The 13,475-nt window shown below is 42.4% G+C and overlaps 1 protein-coding gene across 1 annotated transcript in view; it reads left to right on the forward strand.

Moving 5' to 3' along the window:
- Positions 1 to 3,685: 3,685 nt before the first annotated feature.
- ITGA2 (integrin subunit alpha 2) overlaps positions 3,686 to 13,475 on the forward strand; it is a 70,364-nt gene continuing 60,574 nt past the window's right edge. Inside the window, exon 1 of the mRNA XM_075526476.1 lies at positions 3,686 to 3,819. Coding sequence (XP_075382591.1) covers positions 3,774 to 3,819 — 46 coding nt within the window. The 5' untranslated portion in view covers positions 3,686 to 3,773. The remainder of the gene's footprint in view (positions 3,820 to 13,475) is intronic.

A 13,475-nucleotide genomic window follows, 5' to 3' on the forward strand; every position in this document is an offset into this window, starting at 1 on the left:
GCAAGCTGCACCTGCATGCTCCCTGGGAGAAGAATCGTCTTCTTCTGCTTCTGCTGATCTTGCTATGTGGTAGCTTCATCAGACATCCCTCCCTCACGTATTGTAAAAGACAGAGAACAATTGACCTCATCAGCCTGATCCATGCCCCCTCTAGTATATATTTACTATGGCCTTTTAAAGGCATCTCTCTTCCAGAGCAAACAGTCCTAATTTACTTAATTAGCCTTGGTATTGAGGCCATTCCCCACCTTCCTTGCTCTGCCTCAACTTTTTCTAGTTCTGCTGTAGCATTTTGAGATGATTGAACCAAAATTGCACAAAGTGTTTAAAATGTGTGGTTTGGACAGTAGCATGGCGAAGTGCTGGTTTATTCTCTACTCATTGCCTAAATAATTCGTAAAATCTCATTTGCGTATTTTTGACCTTTTCCAGTTTAATTCCGAAACTGAATTATTACTAATGTCTAAACTACATCCTCACAGCTAATTTTAACATTTCCTTTTTAGATTTGATTTTTTTTAGTAGCTTATTCTTTTTTCCTTCAGTGCAGCCCTTTATGTAACATTTTTGTTACAGACATCATGTGTCTGCCAAAAATAATAACTGATACTTCGTAGCCCTTCCCTCTAACATCTTCAGACAAATCACATCAAAGGAGTGACATGGAGCCATACACCTTGGCCTCCTGTGTGTAGATTACGTCACCTTCACAACAGCCGCTCCCAGAAATATATTAACAAAAAAACTCCTCCATTTTGCATACCACAGAAACCCTGATTCTGCAGTCACCCCTCACAGATTACAAAAATGGAAATACCTGAATGTTTTTCTGGGAAGGTTGGCATTAATGGTGCATTTTGTCATCACATTAAAAAGCTAGGATAACACACAATAAAACTGATTATTAAGTATGTGTTCACCAGAATATCTTTTAAAAATCAAATATTTGCTCAGTGTCTTCCCTCTGCAACTTTTAATTTTTCTTGAAAACGCAAAAATTATAGCGATCTTTTTGTAGTGGATCTGATCAAGCTACTTGCTTCCCACAGCCCTTACCATGAAGAAGAAAGTTTGTTTGGCCCTCGCCAACAAAATAGTTTCTTCTAATGTGCAAGTAATCCATATTTGCATAGAACCAAGCCTGAAACTTTGCAAACCAGCTCAGGCAGATATGGCATTTTTGGCAAGTGTCCTTGTGATCACTGACAAGCAAAGACAACAGGGTGCTATAAAACACATCATTAAACAAGAAAGACATGTAGAGCAAAGGGTGTGTATCAGTCCCCATTTTAAATTGTAAAGATAAAGAGCACTAACCAAACTGTTCTCAGAATGATTTTTTAATCAGTATAATAAAGAAAAATTTTTCTGAATAAGTGTAATATGTATAAAATACATATTACTGAAGAGAGTCAAAAAGGTGCAATACTGCACAATATAGAAAATCTTGTTTTCTATAATATGCAATATACAATTCAGGGTTATATGAGAGGGTTGTTATCAAATGCCTTGTAATCTGTTTAAAACAGAAGTATTCATCTAAGGGAATATTGTTAAAGAATACAATAATTCTCACAGTATTTATTCTCCTATGACCTATTCTTTGTAGATAAAGACAAATGTTGGTCTGAGAAACAACACCCTGGGAGACAGCCTTTGTGTGTGAGAAACTATTTTTCAACATTGTGTCTGGATGAGGAAGAAAGTTTCGTATCCTTAGGGTATATTTATAATTAGAATGATGTAACTGAATCAAAGACATTGTTTCTTAGGAAACTGAGACATCTTAGTCTGAGGAGGTTATTTTAAGGTGGGGCAGAGGGGGATTCTAGGTTTATTTCACCTATTAAGAAACCATTTTTCTCTATGCTGTGGAATTTTTTTGTTATTGTCCTTTCATTGGTATCCATTAATTAGTGTTATTCTTCTTCCTTGTGGAAGTAAAGATCTTCCTCCTCGTCCCAGAGCTGCACACATATTTGTACTCTCAGTGCAGATGGGAAGAGAAGCGGCTAGAGCTGCTCTCCTGATCACAATTTGCCTACTGGTCACCACTGGTCACTGGTAAATCACAATTTACCTACTGGAACGCACTTGGTACTGAAGCTGACGCTTCTGCCTTAGGTAGCGGCACCTCGAAGTGTCTGTTTGCAGGGCTTCTGTGGCACCGTGAAGGGGAAACCCATGGACTGCTCCCAGAGACACGTGAGTCATTCCTGGTAATGATTGACTGAGGGCTTCAGAGTTCAGAAGTGTCGGAGTCTTGGGAAGTGCTCACAAACAGTGAGTCCACATGCAAGTTCATGCGTTAGGATGAGTAACACATCTGTGTGTCCTAAAAGAGTAAACACATGAAAGAAATCAACATGAGTTATACAGGGACAGGTCCCTGCTGTACTTCCGTCAATGATTTTAACGTCCCGGTGGAGATTTCTTGAATTACACAATGTCGATAAAGAACTAATGTCCAAATAGATACCTGTTGAGCAATGCCACTTCTTGATAGGCTTCTTCATTTTAACTTACAATTCAGATTCAGAATGTTAAAAAGAAATAACAAACTGAGAGAACACATGTACTTTTACAGCATTCCTGAAATAAAAGCTATGGTCGGTGTCACACCAAAAGGACCATGACCTAGATGCTGAGAAGGGGGAAGGAAGGAAGCATTTCTATTTCAATTTTCCAGGCAAACTGTCTTTTTCATTACATGGTGTTAAGGCCAAGAAGTTCAAAATTATTCAGCAGAAATCATTGTTACAAAATAGAATACGTCCCATATGAAAAGGTAGCGCCACAGATTTTGATATTTACCAGAACTGTGGAATGGAGAAAACGAATGTTTCTCAAACACTCTGAATGTGCAGTATTCAAACAGTGCTGACGAGGCTAGATGGGCTGAAAGCTGCACAGCACACAGGTACCCTGCACTTTACACTTCTTTCTGATTTCTTAGCAAGTTGAAACCCCCACCTCCCTATTTTTACTGGCTTTGATTCACATTGTCTCCCTGGATATTGGCCTGGCCACCTAAGCCAACGTAGGCAGTATTTTGCATAGGCAATACATCCTCACCAGCGTTGCCAACTTCGGATCAGTTGTGTGGCAAGGCTCCTGGATCCTGTTGCACTCTGCATAGCTGAGGGCATATTCTGCAGGAATTTCATCTGAAGAAGGTGGTACAGGCTCAATGTCTTAAATGTGCAATGTAATACTCGAGCAAGACAGCCACTCTACGCTGTTACGTAAATCCACGTTTTACCACGATGCTACATTTTTCTGACTCCAAAACTCGGGAAGAGGCATCCCCACCCCTCCGAAGCACTGTCTCAGGGTACCCCGGGCTGAGGCGGCGCGTCCCGCCGTGCCGGCGGCAGGTCCTGGCTCCCCAGCCCCGGGGCCAGCGCAGCGCCGGGGAGCGGGCCCGCAGCCCTGGGCAGCGCCAGCCGGGGCGAGCGCGGGCGCCTCCTCCGGGGACGGGAACCAGGGGAGAAGGAGGGGGACAACCCGGCTGCAGAGGCCGCAGGCACCGCCGGCACCCCGCGGGCCGGCACGGCGGGTGCGGGGGGTGGAGCTGCCTCCGGCCGCTCCGCGCCCGCGGCGCGAAGGGGGCGTGGAGGAGGAGGAGGAGGAGGAAGAAGAGGAGGAGGAGGAGGAGGAGGAGGAGGGGTATTTCGGTGTGGCGAGGAGCAGGTGGCGCTCAGTGCCGCGCTGGGAAGCGGCCAGCTCGGGAGTGGCACCGGCCCGGCCTCCGCACGGCACCGCACGGCGCCATGGGCTCAGCGGCCGCGGCGCTGCCGCCGCTGCTCCTCGCTCTGGGTAGGTCTGCCTGGCTCCCCGCTCGCTCGGGGCAGGGCTGCCTGGCTCCCCGCTCGCTCGGGGCAGGGCTGCCTGGCTCCCCGCTCGCTCGGGGTAGGTGAGGCTGGCTCTCCGCTCGCTCGGGGCAGGGCGGGCTGGCTCCCCACTCGCCTCGCTCGCCTCTCACGGCGGCGCCGGGGAGGGGGCAGAGCCGGCCGGTGCGCGGCTGCGAGCGCCTCTGCGCTTCCTGGGCCAGAAGCGTGCGTGGCTGCGGCTGTGTTGTGGAGTGCGATGCATCGGCGGCGTTTTTAAAGCAGGTTAAACCCCTAAACTCCTGGGTTGGCATGGAGTTTACTTTTCCATAAAATGGAGTGTGTGTGCGCAGGGGCGGAGGGAATGGCTGCAGTTTGATGTGTGAATTTACGGTTATGTGGTGATAATGCCTTTTTAAAAGGGAAGATTATATTCTTCATTGTGAATGCTGTTCCTAATTTGCAAGAGTCCTCTAGGTCTGTTCCCACCCTGTTGGGCAGATGTCGCTCCTTGGAAAAGGACAGGGAAACTTGAACCATCTCCTCCTTCTCTTGGCTGACTAAATTACCATTACATATGTTTTCCTGGGAACTATAAGCCATCGTATTCACTTGCCATAGGCAAATTCCCAAGCACTTTCAGAGTTTTAATATTACTGTGTACTCTCACAAACCCTTAATTAGCAAGTCACTGAAGAAGCAGCAGCATAAAAGTGAGTTTTCACTGATGAGCTGTTCTAACTTGTTCTTTCAGTAACTATAGCGAACGCTGCAGTGGAATGTGCGGCTGCAGGGTATGAAATCAAATACAAAAATATTAACCTGTGATGAGACAAACAGTATACAAACAACCTGGTAATTTTTTATAAAACGAAAAAATCATAAAAGTATCAGTGGGCAAAACATTCAGCCTGCACTTTTGCTTAATCCATCCTTTATTCTCCTGGTTACAGTCACTGCACACCAGGACCATTAACATGCCCTGTAATTCACGGGGTCTTAGGACTTGCAAAGGTTTGTAGTGTGGTGCTGAAAGCAGAACATGAGGACTGATTGTGAGAGGAGGATTCCCCTGGCAATGAGACTGACAGAAGTGGGATAGGTCTGCTTTGTTCAGGCACTATCCATGATTTGTCTTCATTTATATGGTTGAAAGGTGTCACAATTTTGATTTTGGATGTGTCGGTGACAGTTGATGTTAGTGGACGTAATTGCTGAGTTAATACTCACTTAGGCCTTTTTGATCTTGTAGAAGTAGCAGGGAAAAGAAAGTTTCAGGATGGGAGCATTTTCCCTGAGTGATTTGCAGTCCCGCTGTGGCGGCACTGTTGTAGCTCTTCCATAATCATTTTCAAATTGATTGAATTCTAATGAACTGTTTTACTTTCAAAGGCAGTATTCTTTCATTTAATTGGGCTAGCTGAGCTGAATTAGTCAATACTTCAGCAAAATATTCCAAGTTTAAAATAAGCTTGATTTTATGTCAGTATATGAATTACCAGCTATATTAAATGGACCACATAGGGGTAGTGCTTTGTTGTGTCTCCAAATTCAACTAAAAGTAATGCAGAGCTTAGTAAAGGTGTGGGTTATTCATTGTTGGTGTGTACTTTTGTGTTTGGAAAGTCATTAAGACTTTGTAGATGCTACAAGAAGGAAGGAATAGAAATGCAATAGAACTACCATTTTGGTAATATGACTTTGCTAACAACCTTGTTACTCGAAAGGTACGTAGCACACAGAGTAGATTATGTTAAGAGGAATAACAGTAAGTGAAGTATTTAATGGGGCAACCTATACAACAAAGCCTGATGCTTTCTGTTGTAACACACTGCTCATAGCTGCATATAGGCTTGCCACATCTAGTTCTTTAAAGTTACATTTTTAAGTACTCGGTTTTTTTCCTTAGCTTGTTGTTAAAAATCAGGGCCAAAATAGCCCAGCTGTTTCTGAGAGTGAGGCCAGTGGAAAATACAGTAGCTTTCCTGGGCTCAATTCTGGTAACATTTTCTTTGGAAAGCTCTAGTGCCTTCATGCTTCAGAGGAGATATTTTAAATTTGGCAGGAAGGTGCTATTTGCATCATCTTGAAAATCTACCTAAATTTGGCCAAGTAACAAATCTTTGGAAAATCTCATTCCTCTGGAAGGAAATCTAATTTTATCAGCTTGATTCTAACATAAATTCTGTCCATCCTTGGTGTGGAGCTCAGTCAGACTTCCTCTGCTGTTGGAGTTGTAGTGGGGTGTAGCTGTTTCTGTGTGAGGTTTAGGTCTACACCTGCAAACATAGAAACTCTCTCTTGTGTTCTCATGTTAAGTGGTATTTTTACAGCAATCTCCATTGTTGTTTGAGGCACTCTGCTTTCCAGTTTCCTTCTGGATCCTGGTCCGCTGATGGTCTGTACTGCATGATGTTAGCTGATTCCTGGGCTCCGGGTGAATCAACTTGTTCTCCCTTTTATGAGAATACTTCAGAGTTGATTCTCAAGTGATAGTGTTGGAGGACCATGCCAAGTGAAGGAAATCAAATTTAGTGTGGCCTCACCTACTGTTTTAGCAGGCATTCACATTCAAACCCACCACGCACCTTCCTCCAGCAACCCAGGACGTGAATGATAGAACTCTGATATGTTCTTAAAATCCCCACTCTGTGAAGCACGCACCCCTCACACTATTTAACTCTGAAGTGAAAAATCACAGTTAAATAAGGGTTATGCCTTTTGTGCCACAGGTGTACCATTTGAGGACCAAAAGTCCTCAGGCCTCCCTATGGGATCCAGGCAGCCTGGAGGAGAAAGCAGCCCTATCTGAAATTGGGAAGGGGATTTCTGTCAAACTTTGAATAGAATCCAGAATTTCCAAGTGTAACCCCTTTTCTTTTTGCTACATATCTGACCCTTGCTAATGAAAAACAGCCTGTTGTGCTGGAGACCTTGTTGGCAATGGGCTGTAGAGCTATATAGAGGGATAGGAGAGGACCCCACTAACATAGTCTTTTTCTTCAGATCACTTCTGTTTAAACTGGGATGAAGGTTGTGATAAAAGAACAGAGTTTAACATGCAAAAGTTAGGAAGTGCCTGAAATAAGTTAGCAACCTGGATTTGTCCTTTTTGCATATCAGTGCATCATGTGGTCCCTTGAGTCCACATGCACAGCCTTGCCGCTGTCGCTGCCTGTGGACAGGGGAAGGTAGTGTGATCGGAGAAAAGGCTGGCTACCTGGCTTAGTTTTGAAATTAGAAGGTGCTCTATGAATGGGGAAGAAAGATAGGATGAAGAGAAAGGAATATTCCCCCCCCCCCCGCCTTGCAAAATTGGATTCTTTCTCTCCTTTTTTGTCACAAAAGCTGAGTGCAATTTCAGGCGAGTCATTTAAATCAAATCTTTGACACGTGGTTGGAGCTTTTGTGTTCCTCTCTTTCTCTTTGCTCAGCCAGGGCTTCTCAAAACTGAAGCTGCATTTTCACGATCTGGTTAAGCTGACCTGAATGTGGGGCTGACGCTGCAAGGACATTTTGTCCACTCCTGATTGCATGTTCTAACCAGTTTCCCTGTGCTACCACTGGGGCTTGGTCTGGGGAACAGGTCAGGGACACATTTGCCTGAATAATTTTTTCCCTTTTTTTGGCCAGGTCAGTTTTGGAGATGAGCTGAACTGATCCTGTTCACTTAAGCAATTTATTTAAGTGTTAGCACTGGCATAGGGGACAGTCAGAACTCGTGGCCAGAGGAGGGAGGGAAGCTGGAAAGGTCCCTTTTACTGGTAGCCAACACTTCCACTGGCTTGAGCTGGTTGTGAAAGTGCATCTTGACGTGCAAAGCTGCTGTGTATTCACAGCTGTGAATGAAGTCAATGGAAATTGTATTTTGAATGTGCTAAGTATACTGAAAAAATAAGGTTTTAGCTGTATCACTAGATATCCAAAAGTGGTAAGTATTTTTGACTTTTTTTTTTTTTTAATGGGGCTAAGGATGATCTCTCATTTCACTTGAGTGTTGAAAAATAAATTATCTGTCACTTGCAAATACTTGGATACTTATGGTCAAGATATGTAGAGATGAATCGCAAAGGAAGCTGAGCTGCTAATTCAGTAGGTGAAAATAGTATACATAAAAGTACAAGGCCATGTACTGAGCAGCAGGGACTAAACTGATAACTGAATAGCAAGTGAAAATTGCACATTTGGTGCAATAAATGAAGCCAGAAGTCCAGGTGAAAATGCAGTATAAGATCGTAACATACCAATTTACAACCTGTAAGACTGTACAACCCGTCTTAATTTTTGCCTTTTTCTTTGTGGTCATCTTTTGTTAAGTTGCTGTTTTATTATCATATTTGAGTAATGTTAAAAATAATTCTAAAATCTGGAGATTGTTTGAAAGCAGGGCTCAAATGTGAACTCTGCTTAAACTAAAACTATCTCTAGTTTTTCCTACTTTAAGAGAGTTTGTCAGGTAGTAGGAGTGTTATTATATATTATTTTTGGAGTTTTGCCTTTCACAGCATTGCTCATTGAAGTAAGGCTTCATTCATACTGTGTTACAGGACTTGTATTTTGTACAAATGATGTTTATTTTAGAAAGCATACAGGGTATTACCATCACACTCCTAAACACATTAACAGTTAATATTTATTTGTGCATAATTTGGGCAAAGTAAACATGAGACCTTAGCATCGAGTTTTAACCATGTGCTGTCTGGCTCTGGAACAATTTTCGAAGTGTTCTTTGCTTTTTTTGATTCTGTGACACAGAATTTTCATTAAAGAAGTAAAAGGACTGATACTCCTTGGTTTTATTGTGTTTCTATCCACTATATAAATGTTATTCATTGTGGTCTTTCTTCACTGTTGTTAATTTTGACTGAATGAAAGTGGGGTTTTTAATGTACTTCATGTAAAGTATTTTCATGAGGGCTAATAACTAGAACTGCCAATGTAATGGCTTAATGTCCAAACAGCTAAATGTGACTCAAATACTTTTTTCCAGGGTTAATACATGTAAAAGGGAGTTTATACATCTTCAGATGAGTAAAGCAAGTCATTTTCTCCAGCAGAAATCTTGGGCAGTCTCTACCCAGTGTTGTTATTTTCATTTAAAGGTTTCCTTTGTTAGGCTCTGGCAGGCTGGTTCCCATTTCCATGGTGACCATGCCGAAATGCAGACGGGACATAGGCTGGATTCTCATCGGCATAGCCATGCACTAGCATACCAACACATGTTATCTGCTTGGCTTAGGACATTTCCATTAGCAGTTTTAATGTTTAGGACTTCTTTTTCACAAAGTGATCTCTGACCCTGCGATACAGTGCTGTGTTAGGATTTCAGACCCTGTACAGAGAGAGAAAGCAAGTTGATAAGCTTATTTTTTGTGTAAATCAATTGGCTGAACTGTTCCTATTCAAATTAGTCAAGGACATCAGAGAACTGTCTCAGCCTTGGTTTTCATTTCTGTTAAAAAAGATAACAGAGAAGGATTTTTATTTATAAACCTTTAGGTGAAAGACTGACATGTATCTGCGCTAAATAGTTATAAGGACATACCCCCTTTTCAAGGCACCGATAAAAGGATAATAAAAATAAATTAATGTGAATTACATGGGATAAATTATACCTTCTGTCTATATTAACTGAGTGTGAGTGTGTATTCCTGTAAAGCAATATGCGATAACATTCTTCCTGCTCATGCTGCACTCATTTTTTGGAGGTGGAGAATGCTAAAGGTATTTAGGTAGCAGAGTCAACATAAGTGATGGAAATACTCACACAGCTTTCAAATCGGGATGGGAGTTCTGAATTACCAAATAAGCTCAATATTCTGAGTGCTAGTAATTGTTACTTTGAATTAGTCCCTGAATAGCATTTCAGGATCTTCAGAGCACTAAGTTAGTTTTATTTTCTCCTGGAGATGCGTATTCTTTAAAAATCTAATAAGGCTTGCATATTTTTCAGGACTTAAAAGAGGAACTATGCAAGCAAAGAAGTAAGATAAACACAGACTCTTTGAATGCCATACGAGCAAAGACATTTTGTGTATAACCAAATGGCATCTGCATGGTTGAATGTCACACATGATGAATGTCACGGATTCTTTTGTGCCTTTCAAATTACTGGTAGGCAGGGCGAAGGGCTTGGAAGTTATGCACGGCCTTGGTGGAAATCTCTCGCCTTATTCCTGATTTATTTTGCCCTTTTAATCCTGCTTCCAAGTTCATAATTCTTCATTTGTTTCATAAAGGATCTATTTTTTAATTATACAAATCTCCTCAGCTAGTATGATGGCTGGTTTTTAAAGAACAGACAATACAGAAATCTTGAGGAAAATTACTGTTAACAGCACACTTCTGGAAGGGAGCATATTGCACAGCAGCAATACCTAAGGAAATAATGGAATTTGAGGATGGGGGTGTTGGTGGGGAAAGTTTTTTACCTTTTATCTCTCTGCCAGTCTATCTATCTGCCTGTCTAGCTCTTTGTCTCAAATACAAGTGACTCTTATACAAGAAAGCTGGCAGCAGTTGATCCTGTGTTAAGGCTGTGACACAAAGCTGTACGTAGCGATAAGACGGCAGATGCCGAAGCTGCCTGACCCACTGGATTACCCAGTAAAGAACTACCTCAGCCTACTGCAAGATCAGACTTCTTATCCGAATGAGGAGTAGCCGGCCTGCGTTTGGCTCACATGAGCTTAGTGCAGCGGTGGGTGCTGTTACAAGAAGTTGTGAAGCCAGCACTTTTTTGGGGTGTGCTTGCGCCATGCTCCATGCTGCCTGGAGTAAGGCAGCTGCCCGTAGGTAAACCAGCTGGATTAGCTAACAGGGCGTCTACCTTTTCCACTGACAGCAGTCACTTCTCATAACTTCTCAGTTCTTGTGACTGTTGTGTTCATGTCTCCCTTCAACTGTGAAAGCACAGCAGGTAAGAAATTCTACTTAATTGCATAATCTGCTAAAACAACAGCTCAGTAAATTACTGGATTTTAAGCCTAAATTTACTCTTGGCTGGTCCCCTTCTCTTAGTGAGCTAAATGTCTACATAGGTATCCAAATCAGGGCAACCTGTGTCAAGAGTCAGTGGCCTGCTTTCTTAGTAGCAACATGCTACAATAAGGAAAGTAAAACATAAGAGAATCCCCTTGATAGGCACCTGTCTGAAGCAGAATGAAGTGGGGTATCTTGTCCCCGGCAACTAGTGTGTCCTAGATGGTTACCAAATGTCATTGCAATGGAGAGTGTGTGACTCAAATGTTTCTGTGCCTGTATCCTTGCTTGCATTTTCTATTTGAGGAGAATGGCAATTGCTCATATAGCAGAAAGGCACAACACTTTATTAAATAGTTTTCACCAATTCTACATTCTTAACTGTAAACTCTAATAAGACAATAAGAGTAGTGGTCTAATAATAAGCACGAGAGCAATTTAATCCAGTATTCCTACTGTGTGGTATAAAATTCCATTATATTTATGTGCAGGACTTGAGATGTATATAGGACTGATTTGATTTATAGATATTCAACTCAGATTTAGCTGAAATTTCTCAAATGAGAATTTACGTAACCTTTCCTAAGCAGAAAAACTGTAAGTGGCCTGACACTTTGTCTAACTATGCCCACCAAATAGAGTTCCTGTTTAAATATGCCTGGAATACATATAGGTCAAATTTAGAATAGCAGAAATGACTGAAAATTAAATAACTTTCTTATTAAGATGAGCAAAACAATGAACAGAAGAAAAAATCCAGGAGCACTGCTTGGATAGTAGTCTATTGGTAGCTCTGCTAATAATAGTTATCCATTTGACTCTAGCCAAATATCCTTTCATTTCACTGTCTCTACTCTCTCTGGTTTGTTTTCTTTTCCAAACTGCCCAAAGCCAGTTCACCATATTGGACAGTAAAAAAAATACTTTAAGAGTCTTTGGAGTTGTCTTTCTGAGAAGTTGACAGCTACAATAGATTTTGTTTCTCTGAAGACAAAAAGCAACTGTTCTGCTTTTGTGGAAGCAAGTATTATCTCCAGAAAACTCTTCTTAAATGTACATGGGCCCTTCTCTCTGACCCCAAAATGTACAATGGCTGCATTTTACAAAAAAGATATCTCTCGTCAGAGTTCAGAAAGAACTTAGCCTGTCACCCACCTGACCACAGGCATCTGGACTCACCGGAGTCCGGTGTGCGGGCTCAGGGCTGGGGGAGTGCACGCTGCAGCCCACTTCACCCCAGAGTGGCAGAGTTACGTGGCTTGGACTCAGTAGAGACATTTAGGTGCTTTTAAAGTGCATGAAAAATATTGGCTTGCAAAGCAGGAAGGCTCAGGAGGGTCGAGAGGAGTGTTTGAACTCCATCCTTCTCGGACACCTGCATTAGGTGCCTCCTTCCCTTGAGGTCAGGGGTGGGGAAAAACTTAGAGCAGTAGGGGTCTAGTTCAGCTTTTTTCCCACGAAGTAGCTGCCTGAGAAGTGATGGTAATAGTCACGTGGGAAACGTGGGCTTAGTTGTCCCTTGAGGCTCATGGCGATGTAGACTCGCCTTTCAAACTTTTCCAGAAGTGTCTTTGCTACCAGGCAATAAAGCAAAGAGAAGCGCTCTCTACCTCTGCTGTTGAAACCAGGTCTCTGCGCATCCTGGGATACATATTTGTGTTTCCAGGCAGACAAGCAAAGACCTATCTTGCCTGTGGCCTAACGTCTGGGGCCCTTAGCTGGGAGGAGAGGAGTTCCGAGTTGGCCTTTTTGGACTGCTCATGCAATTCACATTTGGTAAATAGGCAGTGCATAAAAAGAAGTCATTTAGCTATTTAGTTAAATCATTTAATTATTTAGAGCAGAAATTATTTAATCAGGAAGCATTCATTGCCTCTGGCCATGATATCAAAGTGGGTCTACAGCAGGGTAGGATACCTTGCTCTTAGACAGGGGTGCTTCTACACCTGTATCATATTCTAAATTTTTATGCTACTTTGTGCTATGAAACCTAGGTGACAGATAATTTTAAGTTCATTCTGGGTTAGGCACCTACTGAAGTTTGGGCTTCCTGGATTGTTTTCCTGATTTTAATGAGCCCAAATTCTGCCTAGGCCCTCTCTGGTGCCAGAATTGATCATTTCAACGTGCATTAAGGAGGAATTTAAGTGAGTGATTGGGACCACCTACCAACCATTCAGGCTGCCAGGCCATGAGCTCCCATTACAATCAGGGGAGAGAAATAGTCATTAAGTCTGCTATAGGAAAACAAAAGTTCTGATAATTATAGCTCTTCCAACTATTGTATTAGATATCCTGTGGTGCTTTTGAGGTTTTCTTGTTGCAGGAAGCTGATGTAGCAAACTTTTTACAGCTGAGGCTCTTTGTTTCTGGGGCTGTCTGTGTACAGCACAGAAAGCTGAGCTCCTGGCTAGCTCTTGAGAAGCTGTGAGGGAGGAACAGGGTCCTACACACAGTGTCCTAAATGGTGTGATGGCAGAGTTGCTGTCAAGCCACTGCAGTCCTCACGCTGCAGGCTGCAACACTGGAGCAGCAGAGGGATCGATGGTGAAGGCAAGTCCCTCAGCCTTTTTCTAATTTAGCCTTTTCACATCACATTTAACAGTGGTATAGTATGATATAATATACTAATATGTTATAATACACTGAAGTTTTCATATAGCC

Source organism: Mycteria americana, chromosome Z (assembly GCF_035582795.1).
Source record: "Mycteria americana isolate JAX WOST 10 ecotype Jacksonville Zoo and Gardens chromosome Z, USCA_MyAme_1.0, whole genome shotgun sequence".
Classification (NCBI taxonomy): domain Eukaryota; kingdom Metazoa; phylum Chordata; class Aves; order Ciconiiformes; family Ciconiidae; genus Mycteria; species Mycteria americana.